At 54.3% G+C, this 22551-nt stretch overlaps 1 protein-coding gene across 2 annotated transcripts in view; it reads right to left on the bottom strand.

The window, feature by feature from the left end:
* PPARGC1B (PPARG coactivator 1 beta) overlaps positions 1–22551 on the bottom strand; it is a 111584-nt gene that overhangs the window by 7756 nt on the left and 81277 nt on the right. The window contains exons 3-11 of one of the 2 annotated variants that reach the window (XM_019464394.2): positions 19072–19293; positions 15628–15744; positions 13264–14419; positions 11996–12032; positions 11340–11404; positions 9374–10181; positions 6185–6260; positions 3735–3859; positions 809–963 (exon numbers count right to left, since the gene is read on the bottom strand). In XM_019464394.2, the coding sequence (XP_019319939.2) occupies positions 809–963; positions 3735–3859; positions 6185–6260; positions 9374–10181; positions 11340–11404; positions 11996–12032; positions 13264–14419; positions 15628–15744; positions 19072–19293 (2761 nt within the window). The remainder of the gene's footprint in view (positions 1–808; positions 964–3734; positions 3860–6184; positions 6261–9373; positions 10182–11339; positions 11405–11995; positions 12033–13263; positions 14420–15627; positions 15745–19071; positions 19294–22551) is intronic. The other variant, XM_019464395.2, reaches the window with a different exon arrangement.

Raw genomic sequence — 22551 nt, 5'->3', positions numbered from 1 at the left:
CCTCTGCCCTGTCGTCAGTGTCTCTCGGCCTCGGCTGCCCTGTTTCTAGAATGCGGTGGCCTGAACCAGAGCACCCTAGAGCTCCTTTCTAGCTCTGATATCCCATTAATCTATTTCCCTAAGAGCTTCCTGCTGGTTAGTAAACCGCTGCGGAGGTCACGGAAGGTGGCCACCAGAGCTAGGATGCCCTCATTGTAGAGACACGGAAGCAGGTCCCCATGGGTGGCCGTGCAGCCAGGTGGAGCACTGCCCGGCCTGGAATCCTCCTCGGTTTACTCACACTCAGCCCCGTACTACGGAGCCCGTGTCAGACTCTCCTCTACAGATAATTCTCTCCTAAATTGTACTTCTTTGTCCTTCTTCACCAACTCCTCTCCAAATGTGAGAGCACGGTGACAATATTATTTCGTTGTGGCCCATTAATGGACAAGGCTGCCTGCTGCCTGTTGGGGTCACCATGGAATGCCCCTCAAGGTGGCAGTGCAGCCACTGGCCCTGTGAGGTCAAAGAGACAGTAACCATCGTTCTACCAGCCGGCTGTGAACACAAGACTAGACCTTCCAAGTGGCCACAGGAGGCTTGAATCTGGTACCAGTCTTGGGAGAGGACAAGATGGACCAGAGACCAGAAGAAAAGCAAGATGGCGGCCTCCAGGCGAAGTGGCTGCAAAGTTACCCAACCGGCACATTAGAGCTTTGGTGTGGGAACTGGGTCCAGAGGGGGCTTTGGGTCTGGGTTTCACTAAAGGAGGTCACTGCCCCTCGTGCCTTGGGTCTCACTGGAAGGTGGCGGGGCCTTGTGTACTTACCATAGTCAGTGTGTCTGGGCCAGCAAAAGTGCTGGAGCCCTCCGTAGCTCAGCTGGAAGGAGGGCTCGTTGCGTTTCCGCAGGGCAGCGCCATTCCTCAGAGACAGGGCAGCGTGCTCAGAACACCGGTAGGTGATGAAGCCATACTTCTCGCCTCTGTGGGGAGAGGTCAGGGGGAGCATGTTACTGGGCCAGCTTGATTCATACCCTCAGACCACCCATTACCAGAGGCAGAGCAGAAAGCCACACTGATTCAGTAACCATGGCCGCTTGCCCCCCGCCCGCCCCAATACGGATGAGGGCAGTCGCTAGGCTGACCTCTACTGTGTGAGAACAGTAAGAGCAGGTGATTCCCAGAACGTCTGCCGGGCGCCTCACTCTTCAGATCACCCTGCCAGTGGCCACTGGCATTTTCTCCCCGCTCAGGGATGAGGAAAACAGGCTCTTCGGAGTTCAGAATTTGCCCCAAGGCAATGGCAGGCAGGGCATTTAAACTCAGGCTTCCCACCATGAAAGCTGATGTACTTCTCTTGGACCTGTGGCACCTAGGCCCCCACCCTTCCCTCCTGCCTCCTTCAAAGCCAGCCTCAGCTACCAGCACCTTGGCTGCTGCTGACTTAGCCTCCCCCTTCCCTAGTACAGCTGGCATTCTGTACACATCATCCTTTATGGTGAACACCTCTCTGCTTGCTCAGCAACTGAGCCACGTGTTCAGCCGCGCTCAGGACACCAGGGGATGTCACACGATGGTGGCCCTCCCTGGCCACAGTGATGCATTCAAGGATGAGCCTGTCGCCCAAACCAGAGCCTCAAAGAGTGCATCCCAGCTCTTGGCCCCAACTGTGAGGGAGACTCCTGCTGCCCCTGGTAGGAGGTACGTAAGCTTAGGCATGGAGGCGGCCATTTTGCCACCCGAGGGAAGCCTGCTTGAGAAGGGTGCTGAGGCGAAGGGGGGCCTGAGGTCGGTCCTTTCCCCAGCTCCTCAGCTCCACAAACAGCAAGAAAAAGAATCCTGACCGATCTGTCCCTCTGCTGCGTGCACTCCTCAGGACAGAGACAATGTGGACTTCTGCTACGGCCCACGACAGGCTTACCGACACTAGGTGCCTAGTAAGTACTCAGCTGGCTCACATTTCCTGACACCTCTCTGAACCAGGCCAAAGTTGGACCCCTTCTGCCTCTTTCAACGTCCAAGCCGGCTTGCTTTATTTTTGCACGTTCTCTTTGTTTGACGTCCTGAAGACTGCACAGAACTTAAAACCATCCTATTTGTGTAACGACTTTCTCTTTTTAAGTTGTGGTAAAAACACAGAACACACAAAGTACCCTTTTTATGGTTTTTAAGTGTACAATTCAGTAGTGTTAAGTGTGTTCACGCTGCTGTGAACGGATCTCCACTTTCTCCGCTTGCTGTTCCCAGGAATCTGACCACTGCCGACACCTCACAGAAGTGGAACCCGTATAGCATTTGTCCCCTCGTGGCTGCTTATTCCACGTAGCCTAATGAGGTTATCCATGATTGTCAAGGTTCATCCGTGCTTGCAGCATGCGACAGACTGCCTTTTTTTTTCTTTTAATGTTTAAAATACTTATTTTTGAGACGGAGAGAGACAGAGCATGAGCGGGGGAGGGGCAGACAGAGAGAGAGAGATTGGGAGACACAGAATCCAAAGGGGGCTCCAGGCTCCGGCTGTCAGCACAGAGCCCGACACGGGGCTCGAACTCACGGAGTGTGAGATCACGACCTGAGCTGAAGTTGGACGCTTAACTGATGGAGCCACTCGGGCGCCCAAGATTTCCTTCCTTTCTAAAGCTGAATAATATTCCTTTGTTTGCATGTACTACATGTTGTTTCCCCATTTATGAGCCAATGGGCATGGGGGTGGTTCCCCCTTCTTGGTTATTGTGAATAATGCTCCTATAAACAGGGGCGTGCGAATATCTCTTTGAGATCTCTTGTTTTCAGTTCTCTTAAGTATATACCCACGGGTGGGATTGCTGGATCGGATGGTAATTCTATATTTAACTTTTTGAAGAACCTCCCTACCATTTTCCATTGTGGCTGCACCATTTTACCTTCCCACCAACAGTGCACCGGGTTCCGATTTCTCCACATCCTTGCCAACACTTGTTATTTTCTGGAGCCACCTTAATGGATGTGACGTGTGTAATGATCCCTACGTAGAAACAAGTTTCTCATTGAAGTTTTTAAAACGATTATTAAATTTGAATTTAAAAACCTTCAAAGCTCAGTTGGCAAATACGATGGGAGATACTTTAGAGTTATTTCAAAACTGACAAAGTTTTGACATCTAAGTCGTGCGTTTACGTGCAACCTATGCTTCCTGCATGCGGGTTCCCTGACAGATGAACACTGCTTCCCCAGGTGAGTGAGGAGAAACAAAGATTCCCAGCAGAATAAAGGGTCTGAACTGGCTGCTCTGGAGGAACAGAGGGGCATGAGTGGCACGGGTCCTTGCAGGGCAGTGTGGTTCCTGTGTAAGTGTCCCTTTAAGCCCCGGGGGCTGTTTGCTGCCCTATATCAGAGTGGAGACCTAAAGCAGCTATGAGAGCTGCAGATTTGACTCTGCTACTAACTAGCTACTCAGTTAATCTGTCTGAGCTGCCTGGGAAGGGAAAACAATAGAAAGAATGAGTGCATATGTCACAGGCAGGTTAGAACGTTTAAGAGAAGGCACAGGATTTGCCTGGCAGTTAGCAAACCATCAGTGGGAGTTTACTGCTTATTATTGGGCCACACAGTTGTTACTGGACCTTCTCTGGGACCTGGCTCTCCAGGTCCAGGCTGTGGATCTCATCAGATTTGTTCTGCGAATCTTCTCCGGCATCTTTTGTGTGGCCGGCCCTGGACGGGGACCTCTGCCCTTCCCTACTCCCCTCTCCTGCAATAGCTTGACCGGACTCACCTGTTGTTTCTCGTCAGCACCTGGCACTCCACAATCTCACCGAACACTTCGAAGCGCTTCTTCAGCTCTCGGGAGCTCATGTCACTGGAGAGATTGCGAACATATACCACACGGCCTTCACCCTGCTCAAGGAGGGAAACACACAGAAACCCAGTCATTTCCTGGCTTCCTGGGACCCGCTTGATGGGGGGCTTCTATGGAGTCCTAGGCCTCAGCCCACGATGTCCGGCTGAGTGGGTAACACTAACTGGGGCCGGAATCAGAGAAAGGACAATGACGACCCCTCTCCGGAAGACCTGCCTTGTTGGAGGAGGGGACTGCTAAGTGTCAGATGGGGAAGTGGCTTTAAAGGGAGCAAATGCTCACTTGAAGGAAATGAGCAGAGAATGGACAGAGGCAGGAAGGGGGAGTTTATCATCATTAATCTAACTGCTTACTCATAACTGCTTACTCATATTTGTGTTTGGAGTCTGGGATTTTTTCTGGGTAGTGGGGAGGGGATAGGAAGGCAAGCTGCTGGGGCATCTAGATGGCTCAGCCGGTTAAGCGTCCGACTTTGGCTCAGGTCGTGAACTCGAGGGTCTTGGGTTTGAGCCCCATGCTGGGCTCTGTGCTGACAGTGTGGAGTCTGAGCTCTCTCTCTCTCTCTCTCTCTCTCTCTCTCTCTCTCTCTGCCCCTCCCCCCCCACTTGCACTCCGTCTCTCAAAAATAAAGAAACATTAAAAAAAAAAATAAGAAGAAAGAAAGAAAGGCAAACTGCCGAGGATGGGAATGGGCAGGCATGGGAAACCAGGTCGTTGTGGGGGTCACAGTGAGCTGGGAGGAAGGCAGTGGGACCAGGACACAGGTCTTGGGGTCACCGCTATCCTCAGTTTTGCCAGGGCAGTGCATAGACACTGTGACTAAGGGGTCACTTCAGGTGAGCCGGGTGCCATGCTGCGGGCCCCTAAAAGAGCCCAGCAGAGGGAGGGGTGGGGAGCAACCCAGGATGGAATGTGCCCTCCCCTCCAATCTGTGATTGGATCCAGTGAATGCCATCGCTGCTCTGACCCACTGGAGAAACTCCGGCTGCATCCTGGAAACCTGTGCTCTCGTGGGTGAAAGTGACAGGTTCTGGTTTGGACAGGCTTTCTCCGGGAACAGGTTAAAGCCATCTGGAACCACCCCACTCTCCTCTCCCAGTTGGCAGGGAGGAAAGCAAGGCCCAGGGGCCACAGCAGGCCTCTGCTGTCAACCATGGGAACTGGGTTCTGCTCAGTGTAGGCATCCCTTCCCCCAGCCTCCTTGCAGCTCCTTACACTGGTAAGTTCTTTCCTGCCTCTGCCCCATGGTTCTCCTGAAACTACGTGGTGGCTCCTTTCATCTGTCAGGGTCGAGCTCCTTGCAGATGTCCTTCCTAGACTGCCAAGTAAACACATCCTCCCCACTAGTCAAAACACGACTGTTTGTTTCAGAGAGTTTAGCCTCATGTGATTAATTCCACCGCGCCTCTCCCAATCTCTGATTACAGTGTTTATTCCTTGCTTACGAGTCTGTTGCCTTTCTCTCCCTTCTGCCCCAACCACGGGAATGAGGACCTTGTCTGTCTTGCTCATGCCAGGCACGGCCCCACTGCTGAATGGTCACACGTGGAATCCAAGGTGATGCTCCAGGCACAGCCTGTGGTTATAAGTACCAGCCTGCAGGCAGCTGGGTACCTCTGGGGTATACACACCTCATGTGTCCTCCCTGCTTCTGCCCGGAAGTGCCAGTTATGCAGGAAAGCAATCAAGTGCAAGCCTGTTTGTCTTTCTGAGCATCTGTCTTACCTTCTCTTCCCTTCTTTCTAGTGACATGGAGGGGCTGGCTCCGGCTCCCCACTGCAGATTCCTGATGAATTTTCTCTAGGTGCTTTGCAGTGGGTTCACCAGGCATAGCCTGGGCCCATAAACTAACTCTGGGGGAAGATCAGGGGGGTCAGTAAGAAGCAAGAAGCAGGCTTCTCCTGGTCCCTCAGACCAGATCAAGCTGGGGGACGCTTAGGAAGGACAAGGCCCAACTCCTTTGTGTATGGATGAGTAAACTGAGGCTCAGGGAAGCTGGGAGACCTGCCCAAGGTCACACAGAGGGTGGTACCAGGGCTGGTTTGTGGCCTGGCTGGCCCTGCTCTGCTCCCCGCCCCCCACCCCCAACCGCAGCCTGCCCTCTCGGCCCTGCTAAGCCTCTGACGTTCAGCCCTAAAATCACCAACCACTACATGCCTCACTGCTAGTCCCTCGGCCACACTTTGCACGATGCCACCTCTGATGCCCTTTGGTGACCCTGGTGCTTCTTTAAGTGAGAGAAACGTGACTATCTCCTGCAGGCCACAGCTGGCCTCAAAAAGCTTCGGGTCTATGAAGTCCCTGCACGTCCTGATGCCCCTGCTCTTCCCCATTCACTCCGGGCTCCGGGGCCCCAGATCACTTACAATGGCCTTTTCCCGCCGCTTCCTGGCATGCCGGACACTTGGCGTTCCGTCTGAACACGGCCCTCTGCTCTCACATCTGTCAGTGAACAAGCAAACCAGAGGCACTCACTCTCAGGAGGGACCACGGCAGGGTGGGCGGGTGGAATTGCTCCCGGAAGCGAGGCACACTTCTTTAGAACTCGCTCGTGAGGGCAGAAGGAGCCCAGCACGCCCCGTCCCCGGCCCCGTCCCCAGCAGTGGCAGCCTGGGGCTGGGCATGGCTCTGAACAATGTGACCAGTGCCTCTGGCCAGCCTCTGGGACGAGATCACTGGGAACCACCGTGTCGCGAAATCCCAACCCGTCTGAACCTTGCCTTTTTATGCCATTAAGGGTGGAAAGGCCCTCTCACTTCATCACTGTCTGGGACCTGATGGGGGGAAAACAACCTTTGAGGTCTTACGCTTCCCCATTTTCCAGATGAAAACCCTGAGGCTCAGGTTCAATATGGATTTGCCTAAGGCTGGAACGTGGGGAAGCCAGAGCCAGAAGGAGGTCTGCTGATCCTGGACCCACTGCTGTCTAGTGGCTGGAGCCCAGGCACAAGGCAACCCGGCCCTCACAGCCCCCACGTCCAGTCTGGCTACCAGGCTCAGCAGCCCGCATGCGCCGCCCGGGGCAGACCCCTGGGTGCCACACGCCTGCGTCTTCCCGCCTGTCTGCACAACGCCTCCTCCCCCAGAGAGCCAGGCTGCTGGACTGGAAGGAGCACAGCATGGGAGGCAGGGGGGAGTCCGGGCTCTGCACATACTGTCTGCGTCCTTGGGAAATACAGCACACAGGATAAGAACACAGACTCTCCGGTCAGACAGCCTGTGTTCATTCGCATCTTGGCTCTGCCACCTCCTGCTGGGTGACCTTGGGCTAGTTACTCACCTCCCCTTAGCCTGAGTTCTTCAACTGCAAACAGGGAGAACTGACTGTACTGCCATCTTGGCCATTTGTGAGGATCAAATCAGAAAACGCTCGGCTCAAGACCTGCTCAATAATTACTTGCTATGGTTTTCTATTGAACCTCTTTGAGCCTCAGCTTCCTCATCTATGAAATGGGGGTAAGAAGCAGATGCACCCTCCAAGAGCATCTGCGAAGCTAAACAGGGTAATAGAAGGGGGTATGACTTGCAAACTTTAAAGTGCAACAAATCGCAGTGTCATCATCCATTGGTAACACATTGGCAGTTCGCCCACCTGAACTGTTGAGAGTGACCGAAAGGTACTGTGGGGTTTGTGTTGTGACACCAGCTCAGAGCCGGGATCGGAAGCACAGGTTTAAGAAATGTGAGCCTGGCAGGGGTGGCGCCTGGGTGGCTCAGCTGGTGGAACGTCCGACTTCAGCTCAGGTCATGATCTCATGGTTTATGAGTTCGAGCCCCGCATTGGGCTCTATGCTGACAGCTCAGAGCCTGGAGCCTGCTTTGGATTCTGTCTCCTTCTCTCTCTGCCCCTCCCCACATGTACTCTGTTTCTCTGTCTCTCAAAAATAAACAGATGTTAAAAAAAAAATTAAAAAAAAAATGTGAGCCCGGAGAAGGCTGATGACTCCTTTACCAGGCTTGCCAGGCACCAAGCTCTGCCAGCTGAGCAAAAACCGAGTCAACCAATTAATTTTCTCCAGTGAGCAGAAAAAGCCAGCCCTGAACTTGGCCCAAAAGCAAGAAGAGGAAAAGGCGAATCCATGGGAGTTTCTAGAGAGGCTCACAGCTCTTTGCAGGCAAGTTCATGAATACAGGCCCTGCCCTGACACCCCTGAGCCGGTCAGGAGGGAAAGGAGGCCAGGAAGCCCCAGCTCCAGCCTTGGAGGATGTGTTTCAAAAAGAAGAGAAACTTTCGTAGCTTCTGAGCTACTAAATGTTGCAGAAGAAACTGCCTAATGTGGACACCTAGTCACTTAAGTCCCCGTGACCCTTGGGAAAAGGAGAATGGAGCCAGAGAGAGGTCTGACCAATCATCCTGGCTTATTACAGAGAAGGGCTTTTAGAGAAATCGCTAGGGAAACTCATTTTGATTAACAGGTAATTCAGGGCTTCTTAACATTAGTGTCAGGGGAGTCTACAACCCCCCTCAAACTGAATGCCCAGTTACAGGTCTACATACATTTTAAAGGGAAGAGAAGCGTTTGCTTTAATCAGATTTTCAGGCAGTTAAGAGCTACTGGTGTAGATACATAAATACAAAGCAGAGTTTTTCTACGAGAAGATATTTTTCTATTACCTGAATTCTAGTTCTCAGAGTATGGCACTCTGGTGACATCATCACCCGGAAACTAGTTAGAACTGCGGATTCTCTCCCCGCCCCCGCCCCCCCTCCATGTACAGATTGAGACACCAGGCGGGTGGGGTCCATGCAGCTGCAAGGTAACAAGCACGCCAGGTGGCTGCTGCATGGCTCTAGACCCAAGTGCACCATCTAGTGGTCACTCGGGTGCATGGCAGGCAGAGGATTTGGGACATGCCCTGACCGGGGTTAGGCCTCCCCAGGTCAGGTCAGGTCCTGCGGTGATCAGGGAGAGAAGCAACCTGACTCCACCAAAATGCGCCAAACTTCCATTCTTTCTGCCCAGCTCCCCACTGACTTTTGGACCAGCTCCTTCTTTCAGACCAGTTCACTGAGCCAAGATGGTCTGAGCAAACAGGCTCATGATGCATCATCCCCATGCGAAGGTAGAGCGGCTCCCGGGGGATCAGCTGACTGGCTGGAAGTCCTGGCACAGCTCAGCAGGACCAAGAGATGGGAATAACCTTATTGCTGCTTTAAATCCGGGTCTTATTTTTAGAACGAAGATTAGAGTTCTGCTAATCTGCCTTTGACATGCAAAGGTCACATAGACATTAAATTGGGTCCAAAGCAGGAAATGGATGAATAAGGGACAAGTTCATTTAGACATAAAGCCACAAGCAGCCAGGAAGTGGGTATTCTTCCTCTCCCGGGGCCAAGAGACTTGGGTCACTCTTGACTGCCACACAGCAGGCTTTGCCTGCCTCCAGGACTTGCCCCACAACTCTCCCAGGGAGACTACCTCCGGGGCCTCTGACCAGGACACAGGCCACACGGAGAGACTCAGCCCCAGTTTCAGGGCTCCTCCCTCCCTTGGCACCCTGGGGACCGGGGTTGTCGTCTGCCCGCTGTCCCTCTTGAGGCCACCCATCCATACCTGAAGGTCCTTCGGACGGCTGGTGACCGGGAGCGGCAGGAGGAAGAACAGGAACTAGAACGGCTGCGGGAACAAAGCTGCCGGCCGGCCTTGCTGGGGGGGCTCTGGTAGGGGCAGTGGTCAGAGCAAGGGGGGCTGACCCCCGAGTCCTCTTCTTCATCGTCCTCCTCCTCCTCCTCCTCCTCCTCCTCCTCCTCAAGGAGGAAGCTGCTCTCACCACTGCTGCTGCTGCTGTCCTCAAAGACAGTGTCGTATTCAGGACTCTTACAGGAGGCCAGGTCTTCATCCTCCAGGGCGCTCTCCAAGAGCCCAAAGTGCTTGGTGAGGCTGGCGCGGATCTCGTGGTCTCGCAGTAGCACACTGTCCTTAGCGGGGGCGCTGGCATCACGGCTTCTGTCTTCCTCCCTGTTGGAGGCCTGCACCTCGGCCTGGAGGGCCCCTTGCTGAGGCCAGTCCTCAAGGTGGACCCCAGACGGCTCCCAGGACCTCAGCACCTTCCTCTGCAGGGCGCCTTCTGGCTTCAGCACCTGGCAGTAATCGTGGTCTCCGAAGGAACAGGAGAAGGGGCGCTTCTGACCAGTCTGGGAGGCTGGCTGGGCTGTGGCATGCCGCAGGTGGGACAGGAGCTCGCTCCGCTCTGGGTGCTTCTTTGGCAGCTTGTGGGCAGCCCCCGCGGCGGCCTCGAGCTGGAGGCCCTCCAAGCTGGGAAGGCTGGGAGCTCTGTCTTTGCCTGGGCTGTGTTTGATGTCTGGCTTGAAGGGGTCCTCCTCTGTGGGCTTGTACGGAGGTGTGGTGGGCGGGGTGAGTCCTAGCCAAGCAAGAGGAGAACCGTGTGAGGTGGAAACGGGTCACTCCTCCAAGGGATAGAGGGTCTGGTTTGGGATGGCAGATAAGCAGTGTATGTACCACCACATTCCCAACCCAATGAATGGCAGGCATCACTAATCGAACACCGCACTGGTGGCTGAGCCTGAACGTGGCCTGGGACTCAAGCAGCCCAAGGTTAGTTCTTGAGCTGGCATGTGATAAAATCCACTTGCCATCCCTCTGTAGCCCGACAATGGTAGCCAAAGCCTCCCGGTCATTCGAGATATCTCCTCCTGCTTTTCATCCAATCATTCGACCAGCTCTCCCTACTGTTTTGATGTCTCCCCAGGGAGCTTAAAGGCAGGCACCGCAGGTCAAACCTCCCACCTGGATTGGACCCCCACGGTGCCATTAGTGCTCTTGCATCTAACCTTGGCCTCCATCCTCCCCAGTGCAGAGGGAACTTGCTAAATGCCCGAGATCTCTTCCCGTCTGGGGCTCCTGAAGCCTGCAGGATCAAGCTCAAACTCTCAGCCTGGCATCCCTCTCGGCCTTCTGTGATTGCTCCTTCCGGCCCCTCCTCCACTTCCGCGATGTGGTGATGCCAGGTGCACCTCTCCTCAGGAGCACCTAAGGCTTTCACCCTGGGTGCCTTTTGCTCCTGCAGATTCGGTTGCCAGGGATCTACTTCTCGCTGCCTCCTCTCTCCAGCCTCTGCCTATCCTGTGAGCCCAGCTCACAAGCCCCCCGCTCTGGATGCCTTGCAGATCTTTCCAGGCCACACTCCCGCCCTGCCCCATCTCGCCCCTTCCTCCATGCTCCGGCACTCTCGTACATACTCTGAACTAACGCGTCTGCAACAGCACCCGTCATGGTGGGAGCCTGTCTCCCACATAACGCTGTGGGCTCCTTCGGGAGAAGACGTGTGTCTCTCCCTTAGCTCATGTGCGGCTTGCTGCAGCTGACCGGCTGACTCTCCCCCTTATAGCACCCTCATTAGGTATCCCAAGACCCTGTGCAGCCTGAGCAGCGGTGGCAGGGAGGGCTCAGTGGGGCACCCCCCACAACTGCCCGAGGGGCTGTTCAGGGTGGGGGACTCGTTGCCGGAAGTCATACCAGCTCCCCCGAGGGCACCCTACCAGCTGAGCCCCTGGCTCACCTGCCGTGCCACAGAGCTCCACCGTCAAGGTCTGCTCAAAGCTCTTCTTGCCAAAAGGAGGGTCACTGGTGGGGGCGGGGAGGACAGAAAGGAAAGAGGCCAGTCAGCAGAAGGCTCCACTTCTCCCAGCATGCAAGGAGGGCAAGGGGACACCATGACAGATCCCGGCTCTACTGCCCACAGAGGTGGGTGCTGGGGAGTTTTCTGGGAGACCCCCATCCTGGCTTAGAGGAGTTCACAGCAGCTTATCGCTCTTGGAGGACACACAGGAGTTATCTGCTGGAGGGTGGAGACAGGACAAGCATCAGCACCCTCCTTATTTTACAGACCTGAGACCCCGAGTGAGGAGGAGACTTGCCCAACGCCACGGAGCATAATCACCTTTCCCCCGTGAAGAAAGTAATTCCTTTCCTGGTTCTGAAGAGGGCAGCTTAAGAAATGGCCTGAACCCTTAATTCCTTACGTTCCTGGGCCTGCAGAGACCTCCCTTCTAAGGGAGCCCAGCTACCAAGGGCTCCGCACGGCAATGAGGGCAGGGGAATGGGGGGCAGGGGCAGGCTCACAGGCTGATGAACCACCCAACCCCCACCACCATACACACACCCAACAGGACACAGACTCATGAAATAATAAACCACTGATTTCCAAAAATCTACCTTTGTGACAAGGCCAGCATGAGGCACCTGGGAGAGTCTGAAAAGAAGATGAAAAAGAAGAAAATAAGATTCCCCAACACGTCATCACTACCAGATGTTTCCCTCTGGAGGAGACCCCGAACTTCCACTGGTACCAGGCAGAGCTCCCTTCAAGCATGTGACCCAAAATCCTCTGTCATTTTTAGGGAAGGGCAGGAACAACTCAAAGTCACCGTCATTCGCAGGGTCTCAGCAACATTAACACCTGGCAGACTACTCAAGGTTTGGGAAAGAGCAGGTAGGTACAAGAGTGACCCCTTCTGGCCAAACAGTATAGTACAGCAGGGCGGGGAGCCCCACGGAAGGCCAGGGGCTCAGGGCTGGTCCACAGATGGATGTAGGACTGGAGGGCTGAATGGACGGCTCAAACTCTGTGCCTCAGTTTCTGTGTGTGCAATGGAGATTATGACAGTACCTGCCACACAGGCCCCCTGTGAGGAGTCACTGGGGATAAGCTGTGTCAAGTTTGAGACCAGTGCCTGGCACAACAAATACACAATAGATACCTGTTATTACCAGCTCTACCATTGTTACCATTTAAAATTCAACGTCATTAGGGGCGCCTGGGTGGCTCAGCCGGTTGAGCGTCCGGCTTCGGCTGAGGTCATGATCTCACGGTTTGTGGGTTCGAGCCCCGCGTTGGGCTCTGCACTGACAGCACAAAGCCTGGAGCCTGCTTCAGATTCTATGTCTCTCCCCACCGCCCCCCCCCCCACCCCACTTCTCTCTCTGCTCCTCCCCTGCTTGTGCTCTCACTGTCTCTCTCTCTCTCTCTCCCTCTCTCTCTCTCTCAAAAATAAATAAATACACTTAAAAAAAAAATAAAATAAAATTCAACGTCATTATGGAGCTAGATTTATAGACTCACTCCTTTCGTCACACCATCACCCAGGACGTCTTCTTTAGAGCACTTAGCACCATTTGTAATTATCTTCCTTTTTTATTTACTTTGTGATTGCCTGTCTGCCCCACTGAAACAAAAGCCCCATGAGGGCAGGCATCTCGCTCCGTGTTCATTAAGTGGTGCCTGGCCCATGCGTGATGAAAAACTCAGAGATGTGTGGGTGATTTCTGAAGATCCGCCCAACTAGCCCATTGCACAGAAAGGGAAGTCGACAGCCGGAGAGGGGAAGGGACTTGCCCAACATAGGGCTCCTGGCTCCCAGCGCAGTGGGGTATGCCACACCCCATCCCTGCCCCCTCTCTTACAGACCACCGACTCCGACTACCTCTGGAAGGGAGCCGTGGGCAGCTGGGGTCCTCATCCGTGTCCCCACACCCACTCTCACAGGGGCTCTCCAGAGCCGGCATCTGGGGTCCCCGTGGGAGCTGCTGGTCTTGACCACTGTCCTCATCCGTGGGGCTGCCCAGAGCCCCCTCCATGTCGTAGGCCTCGGGAGCCAGGTGCAGTGAGGACAGAGCTCCTTGGGGCTCTGCAGGGACCAGAGACTCATCGGAGAATGTCAGCCAGGGGCCCAGCTCCGGGTTCAGTCTCCTGGAACGCCGCACGGGGCACACGGAACTCTCCGGCTTCCTCCCCAGCTTGGTCCACGGCAGGCCTCTGCCCGGCCTTTTCCGGCCCCATTCCTCCTCCTCCTCTTCCTCCTCTTTTTCTTCCTCCTCCTCCTCGTCCTCGTCCTCTTCCTCGTCCTCTTCCTCCTGCTGCTGCTGCAGCCTGGCCGACCGGCCGGCGCGTCCTTTCACCTCCAGCCGCAGCGGGCGCAGGCTGGGTCTGGGCCCTGTGCTCCTGGGAGAAGCTGTGATCCTCACCTCCTCCACGGGGGATGGGTGGCCAGGGGACGCCTGGCTGTCTTTGGGGGGCCTGGGCCTTGGCCGGGGCGTGAGGGAGGCATAGACAGGTGTGGCCAGGCGGTAGGGTTTGCTGACGTCACAGAGGACATCTTGAGCCAGAAGTTCCCTCAGGATGGAGAACTCAGCCCAGGAGGCTTTGGAAGGGTGCTGGGACCGAGGCTGGGGCTTGACCTGCTTGGAGGGGCTGCTGCAGGGCTGGGGGGCTGGCTCTGGGGCCTGTGGGGGCAGCTTCCTCTGGGGGAGGCAGTAGGTGTGCATGTAGCGAATGAGCTGCACCACGGCGTGCATGTCTTCCCGGGAAACCTGGGTGCCGGGACGCGCCCTGCCCGGTGCCGGGGAGTCCTGGGGCAAGGCTGGAGCCGGCTGGGGGCTCGGGCAGTCCTCACCGGGTTCCTCATCCTCCTTGGCTGGGAGCTGGGGGCTCAGAGCGGCTGGCGGCTGCAAGCCCCTGTCTGGGGAGCGGGCTTTAGTCTGGGGGCAGGACGGCACCGAAGTGAGGTGCCTATGCAGTTCCGTACAACTCCGGCTCTGAGACTGCACCGTGGGGACCTTCTTGTCTTGGGTGCCGTCCATCTAGAGACAGAGAGAGGCCAGAGTGAACAGGGAGGCCCGCACTGCCCCCCTCCACTCTGCCCCCCTCCTGCAGCCACTGGCCAGGCCCAGCGTGGCACCTGGCAATGCTCAGGTGATAAGGAACAAAGGAGCGACCAGCCTCCTAAGAGGCCTCCCATCCATAGATTTCGCCCTCGTGGGTTCACTGACAAAGCCCTCCTCTGACCACCCGCTCCCCTGAGCTATACCCTTCGGTAATGGCACCTGGGCCTGGGAACAGGGATTCACTGTAAATGAGGGTGCCAGAGATCTCTCTGGGATAATGGGAATGTTCTAAAACTGAGCTGTGGTCATGGATGGGGCGCCTGGGTGGCTCAGTCGGTTAAGTGTCCGACTCTTGGTTTCAGCTCAGGTCATGATCTCATGGTTTATGAGTTCGAGCCCCACATCGGACTCTGTGCTGACAGCGTGGAGCCTGCTTGACGTTCTCTCTCTCCCTCTCTCAAAAAAATCAATCAATCCACCAACTTTGAACTGTGGTCATGGCTGCGCAACTCTGCAGATTTACTGAAAATAATCAAATTATACTTTAAAAATAGGTGCCTTTTATGATATTTAAGTGACACCTCCATAAAGCCGTTAAAAAAAAAAATCCTGATTCTGCCCGAGGGCATGGGATTGTGTTCAAGAGCCCCCTGCAGGAGGGTCCAGGGACCAGAGGGGAAGGACGGAGTGTAGGCTTTGAGCAACAGGAATGCTAGGAGATCACCTATGAAATCACTCTTTGAAAGTCTTGGAAGATGGAATCCAAGGAGGAAAAGGGATCTGCTTCACTCCTTGGTGTTTGCGACAGAGCTTTCGACTCTCAAAGGGCTTCCCCCAGAAGAAAGGCAAACACCTTCTTGTGGTCTCCACAACCTGCAAGGATCTCATGTTTCTGTGTATCACCCGTTAGAATCAGCCCGCTGAAAGCAGGCCACACCTTCCCAGTCCCCGCTCTAACCCAATGTATAACACGGTGCCTGAAACATTGAGGTGTATGAGAAAGTCCAGGGCTTTTTCCAGAACCCCAAACTGGAAAGTGCCCAGCACACCAGCTACAAGGGCTCTGTGAGGCACAAGGAGAAAAACCCCAAGTCGACTGAACTTGACACCCCCTGATATAGAGCTGAAGGTTATACCCCTCAAAGCCCACCTGGGGGCCTCAGGAGATTTGGGGGCAGAAATACCTTAACACAAGGCCGCTGACTCTTGGACCTGAGGCCTGCCTGGCGCCAGGTGGTCCCTTCCTTCTGGGTATCGGAGCTTGAGGACGGGTGGGACGTGGCGAGGAGGAGTTTCTGCAGCTGCAGGAAAAGCAGAGAGAGGAGCGGAGCTGGGGGTGAGCTCTGCGGGGGGACACGGAGAAGCATATCTTGGGGAGAAGCCTGAGCCCAGAGCTAGCTTCTTGGGACTGAGCATGCCCTGAGCCTGGGTCATCACAGGACCACGGGAAGAGGGTATTTAATGACCGAGAATATGTTCCCAATGTACTAAGCACAGAAAGCAGACTAACAACAAAGACCCACACAAGTATCCCAATGAGACGTAAATCCTTCTCAGAGTTACTAACTCAAGAGGAAGATCTGTGACTTTGAGAAATCCAAACAGATCTTGGGTAATAATGTCCTCCCATTCTACTGTTAAAATATGACGTGTATACTTCATTGGGACACTCCACATACACCTGTAGCACTCACACGCATGCATGCACACAATCTGGAAAGTCAGGCGCCACAGTGATTCTTTGGTTCGGGATTCCAGCCGATTTCCCTTTTTGTTCTTTTTGCTTCCCCATACTGTTTTGGTAAAAATTAATTTCTTAAATTAAAAAATTATACTTGTGAATGGTGAAAAAAATATATATACCACAAATTCTATGGGGTAGACAACTGGAAACAGGAAGACCTCCTGCCCGAGGTTCTCCTTCTTCCTTCTCAGAGGCAACTGATATTAACCAACTTCTTGTGACCCCATCACGAGGCGGAATTTAATCACACAAGAATATACGTACGTCCCAACTCCCAACACACCTGCTTATTTTTTTTCACAAGTGGAAGCATGCTGGACTTAAGCTGGTCTGGCTTCTCTAATTTTTCTGTAAAAATTGCTGAGACTCTTACACTTCTGCACCCAGAGGGCAGGTGCACAGTGTATCCCAGCAGGAGAGCAGGGAGCTCAGCACACCTGCAAGTTCCACCAGGGATCCTATCGCAGCGAGACTGAGAACAAGTCGGGAAGCATGATGGGTTTTCACTATGGCACTATTTCCTTGAGGGATACGGCCGCCCGCAGCCCCTACCCCTGCCAGGTCACCCCAGCAAGGAGTGCCAAAGGCTCAGGCACCAGAGAAAAGGCCATTCCACACTCCACCAGGAGCTGGAGGGTTCCCACCACTCTACCTAGACCCCAAAACACGCAGGTCTGTGATTCTCTGACATGGACAGGAAAAGATTCTTGGGCTGGTGGGAAGGGGCCTGGTTCTGGCCCAGCTCAGCCCCGCTCACTATGAGACCTCAGTGAGTGAGTCCTTTCCCTCCCTAGGCCTTGGTTTCTCCATTGGCATAATGGGGGAAAACTACACTAAATGACTGGTTATTAACCTTTTTTGACTCAGGAGCCCCTCTAAGAATACAACCGAAGCTGCTGACCTCAGAAAACTGCAGGGACATGTAGAGGTTCATGGGTCCCGGTCAGTCCATTGGTGGACTCTTTGGGATCCATGGCTCCAGGTTAAGAACTGGGCATCTAGATAACTTCTCAGGGCCTTTCTGAACTCTGTCGGTATACTGGAGTCTAGACGGTGAGTCTGTTTCCTGTGTGCCTAGCACAGTGCCTGAAACAGAGGTGCTCAGTAAACCTGTGTGGAATGAAGGCAGTCTGAGGTGTGGGAGGGGAAACTACCTGTGGCCAGCAGGGGCCGCTCTCTGCCTCCCTGGGGTTTGATCCCTCTCCAGAGCCCTCTGCACTGAGACTTCCTCTCGTTAGTACTAACGGGTCAAGCCAGAACTATTACTTAGATAGTATTTATTGAGCAACTTCTAAGTACCAGGCAGTGTTCTAAGTGCTTTACATGCATTATCTGCAGTACTCCTCCTATCAGCCTTTGAGATAAGCACTATTATTTGACCCCACCTATGGACCAGGAAGCTGAGTCAGAGAGATTAGGTGTCTAAAGGACAGGAAAGCATTAACTAACCGGTGGGGCTGGGATTCAAACCCAGTCTGATTTCAGTCTGACAGGAAGCAGGACCCCTATCAGCAGAAGCCACAACGTGGGACTGAACATAGTCTTGTGCCCAGCATACAGCAGGTGCTTACTAAATGTTTCACACTGCTTTGGGGGAACTTGAAGACAGTGGGAAAGGAGGAAAGGGGTTCTGGACCAGGGGTCTGAATACCAACTTGCTGTGTGACCATGGGAGAGTCCCCTCCCTGCTCTGGGCCTCAGTTTCCCCATAGTTGTACTTGACGGTCACTACGGGCCTTTCTACTCAAACTCTCGACGACCTAAGACCCTCCCCAGCTCAACAGGCTCTGATTTTCCAGCTGAGTCTTGTCAGGCCCAGGAACCTCAGCGCCAAGGTGAGGAGCCCAAGATAGGTGAGCATAGCTGGGCTTCACACACCCCATGAAATCTCAGCCTGAGTTAGGGACAACTGCTTTCAGTAACTTGTGAGGTCTGGACTCCTTCGAGAAGGTGATAAAAGCTGAGACCTTCTCCCCGGAAAACTGCAATTTCATGTGCACATTCCCACATTCCGCGTATACTCTCACAGACGGCATTTAAATTTGCTGGCGGGGGGAGGGGGGGGACGTCAACCGGTCCAAACTGTATGGAGGGCCATCTGGAAATATCTGTCTAAACTGAAAAATCAGGTATCTGTAGACCCAGAGATTCCATTTCTAGAAATTCATCCACTTGGACGTGGCAAAGGCCTGTACCGGGGCACTGACCGAAGCAGTATTAACAGTAAGAGCTGGAACTATGTCAGTTTCCACCAACTTGGGGACGAGTAAAGTAAGCGGTGGCACATCCTCACAAAAGAACATCAGGTAGCTAACAAAAAGTATGGAGCAGAGCCACCTGTGCTCATCTGAGTTTTCAAGACACCCAGTTCACTGAGAAAAGGTGCAGAGCAGCATATAACGTAGGCTCCCTTTTGTAGTAAAAAAAAAAAAAAAAAAAAAAAAAAAAAGGTGGAAGAGGAAAGTCACCAAACGGATAGGTAACCATGGTTACCTCCAGGAAAGGAGAAACGCAGTTGTGAGATGGGTAAGGAGGTTTTGCTTTTAACTCTCCACATCTCCTGCTTGAATTTTTACTGTGTATGCAGGTATAACCTTAAGGAAAACGTTTTCACACGTAATTTCAAGAGCTGACTAATCACGAAGGCCAATCCATAAAATGCCAAAGGACCTACGGGGTGCAAGTGGAGCCTCCATGGTTAGGCCAGCCGTACAGGTGGGAAAGGTGAGGCCCTGTCTAGGCTGCCCGCTGTGCACCCCTGTTGTCCGTGATGCACGGACACCCCTGCCGGATCGGGAGATGGTTCCCCTGCACCCACCACCCCTGCAACCACACGCCATATCCCAGGCCACTGCCATCACTTCAGTTAGAAGCAGGTTCTCACCAGTGAGAGCTCATCCACCTCAGGCGCTGGGGCCTGGGGCCTCTCCAGGGAGGGGCTGGGACTGGGGGGTGCAGATGAGGGGGCAGGCGAAGCCGAAGTACAGGATGGTGCGTCTCCACCGTCCAGGGCCGGGAAGGCGGCCAGACCCACGTCATCTTCGGGGATGTCGTCCAGGGTCTTGGTGAGCGCTGCCAGGAGAGCTTCATTCTCGCTGTCGATTATCTGAAGTGAGGAGCACGGGTGGAGCAGAGAGGGACACAGTTAGCCAATGCCTTGGGCTCCGCACACGCAGCACCGTCACCCCCCTGCCAATCTCCTCCCATCCTTCCCCAGTCATCAGATGGCTCAGCGTTGCTGGGATAGCAGATGCCGAAGAAATATGTTATCAACTCCAGGAATCACAGAAGTTTGCGAGCAGGCAGCAGGTGATGCTGGAAGGAGCCTTGCCCTGGGAGCCCCGCTCCTAACTCTGCTGCTCATCAGTGTGCAACCTTGGGCACAGGGCTGTCCACCTGAGACACCTGGCCCCTTTACCAAGGACAGCAGCTCTACACCACAGCCTCCCGTATCCAACTCCTGGGATGCAGCCCCCAGCCCCTGAAGCTGATCTCTCTGCCTCTGAGAACAGCATCCACCACAGCGTCCCAGCCCCTCTGACTCTGGGGTCCAGGCAGGCAGTGTATACGCTGGAACCTTCAGGGTTGGCCATGACAATGACAACCACAGCAATAAGAAAACCACTACGATTGCCCAGAGGGTTTCCAGGCCTTGCTCACCGCTCAAGAGCGGTCAGGAGCTTGGGCTCTGGAGGTGGGGTTGAATCCCAGATCCCACACTTACCAGCTGTGGGTGCTTAGGCAAGAGCGAGGAACAGAAAGGCTTTGTGAACATTGCCTCAGGTAAACCTTATAATAACCTCTACCAGGGGAGTGCTACTCTAATCTCCATTTTGCAATTGGGGAAACTGAGGATCGTGGAGGTTGAACAAGGTGTCCAGGTCACATAGCAGATCTGGGACAGAGGCAGGACTTCCACCATGACATACATGAGCCAAGACTCTTGCTTTTCTGATATCTAAGATCTGTAATGACACGGGTCAGCATGGATGCTCCCAGACCACCCGCAGACACCAGCCCAGCGGCCCCCATGCCCAGAGGCCCTGGCGTGTGGCCATCACACTGCTTCTAGGTGAGCGAGGCACCTCGCTCGTTTAGTAAACCCTGGTTGCTGGGCCTGTTCTGGCAGGAGGCACATTCTGTCACATGATGCCCCCGCCAGCACTCGTTCCCATCCCAGGTCAGGCTGTTTATCCTTTCTTCAGGAAGTGCATCTGAAATATGCATCTCGTGACGGCCCTTTGGCTGCACTAAATCTGTTCCAGCCCTTGCAACTGGAGCAGCAGCTGAGTAACTCGAAGGGGGGACATGGGGAAAGAGAGAACAAGCGCATTTGTAATTTTTGGAACAGAGCTAAAATAAAAGAAAGGTCAAAAGGAGGTTTTCGTTGGGCCTGACCCAGGCCCTGGGGAGTGTGTGTGGGGGTGGGGGAAATGACACACAAGGGCAGATCCAGGCCCGTGGACTCTGGCTCGAGAATGTGATGGGGCTCACGACTGCTCCCCACGCCCCCCACCCGCTGCCACCACCCTCAGGCCAGAGCCCCCCCGTATTCCCAGAGTGATCTGTCTAGCCCAGCAGGGAGTTCAGACCTTGCAACCGGGGACCCAATGACCACTCTTGGGGCTGACCACCTGGGGCTCTGCCACCATAGGGTGATTGTGGCCAAACAGCTTCTCTCTTCTAAGCCTTGCTGTTTTTCCTGCAAAATGGGAAGACATGATTCCTGCCCCCACCCCCACCCTAACTGTCTGCTTAGGAAGGCCGTGCTGGGAAGCAGTGCTAGAAATGCTCCCTAGGGCGCTCCCAAGCCTAGCTCAGCGCCTGGGGCAGGTGGCTCCCAGGCAGATCTACGGAGGAGGAGAAGAATGACTGCACCAAACAATGACTTCTGGCCACAGGGCGAGACTCAGATCTTCGTCTCAAAGGAGAGATTCTAAGAAGGAAGTTATTCAGAAATGATGTCATCGGCACTGGATGGAGCGAGAGTTCCCTTTCTCACAGGGACAACGGCCAAATGTCCAGAGATACTATGAACTATCACAAATATCAGAGCTGGATCCCTCAGGGCTCCTGTAGTGATGACCAGAAATGTTAAACATGTGGCCCACATGCCCCGCCTCCCCCCATATCACTAACCAATTGTGGCCTTCGTTCCTTCCACACCAAAATCTTTCTTAACACGGCCCTCTAGGCAATGACTACCATTCCCCATTTCCTCCTGAGGAAACCTATTCGCCATTCATTTTGAGGGGGCAGGCGGGGAATGAAAGTCCAGGAAACAGACTTGTCAAGGTCACACAGCAAGTCAGAGCAGGGGCGGGGTGGGGGGGGGGGGGTGGTCAAGGACTCACTATGTGCCAGGCACCGCGCAAAAATGAATACAACATGGCAAAGACCTCAAGAAGCACCCAACAGGCTGGACGAAATCAAAATGAGTGACAAAAGGCCTCCTCCCTCTCCTCAGCCCTTCCTGGGCCGCTCCAGCTCGGGGAAAGGCCGTTCTGCCCGCAGCATCCGTCAGTGCTAAGGGTAATACATCACCGGGGGCCGTGCCACCCTCTCCTCTTCCCGGGCCCATTGGCCAGGCTCTCCCCACTCCGCTTGGAAGTAGAGTGCAAATTAATGGAGAGTTAATCAGCGGAGGAAAGGATATTAATAGACTCAGCCCCACCCCAGCCTTCCTGAGCAGCTCTCAAGCTAGAGGAAAAGGAGTCTTCAAGAAATCTGAGGGGAAAGTGCTTCACTTTGAAGGCCCAGGAGGGCCTGGAAGGAATGACACAGAACAGGATTTCTGTCACAAGGGCCACAGGACACTCAAAAATCCCCCCCCCCCCCCCATCCAGGGGGCTCGACTAGGGTGCAGAAAACCCAGGGTATCAGTTTTTCCGCCTTTTTGTCCAGCAGTAGGCCCATATATTTCACCAGACCCTAAAAGGACCTGGTGACCCTCTCCCCAGCAGATGAAGAATTACTGATGGAATCCACATCCCTTCTTTATTCCTTGCATGGGGAAACCAAGGCCCAGCCTCAGGGCCCAAGATCACGCAGCAAACTGATAAAACAACCAAATGCTTGCTTCCTCCAAAATTAATTAGTGATGGTTATGGCCCTGGCCCTAGGACTCTGGGAACACAGAAAAATGGAAGACACCATCTCTGCCCCCCCCCACCCCACCCCCTGCCGTTAACACTGTTACAGTGGCTTGTCCTCCACACTCCTAGTCTATTTCCATGGAAATGGCGCCATTTGACTGGAGGGAACACAACTCTGACACAGGAGCAGGGCTCTAGGATTCCCACTGGTCAAATGAGAAAACTGAGCTTGTGGCCGATGGAGAACCCACGATGCCAGCTTGAGGTTT

The sequence above is a fragment of the Panthera pardus genome, unplaced genomic scaffold, assembly GCF_024362965.1.
Source record: "Panthera pardus isolate Hobbes unplaced genomic scaffold, ASM2436296v1 HiC_scaffold_2, whole genome shotgun sequence".
Taxonomy (NCBI): Eukaryota; Metazoa; Chordata; class Mammalia; order Carnivora; family Felidae; genus Panthera; species Panthera pardus.
Note: the sequence above shows the minus strand (reverse complement) of the source record. Positions and strands in the feature narration are given on the sequence as shown.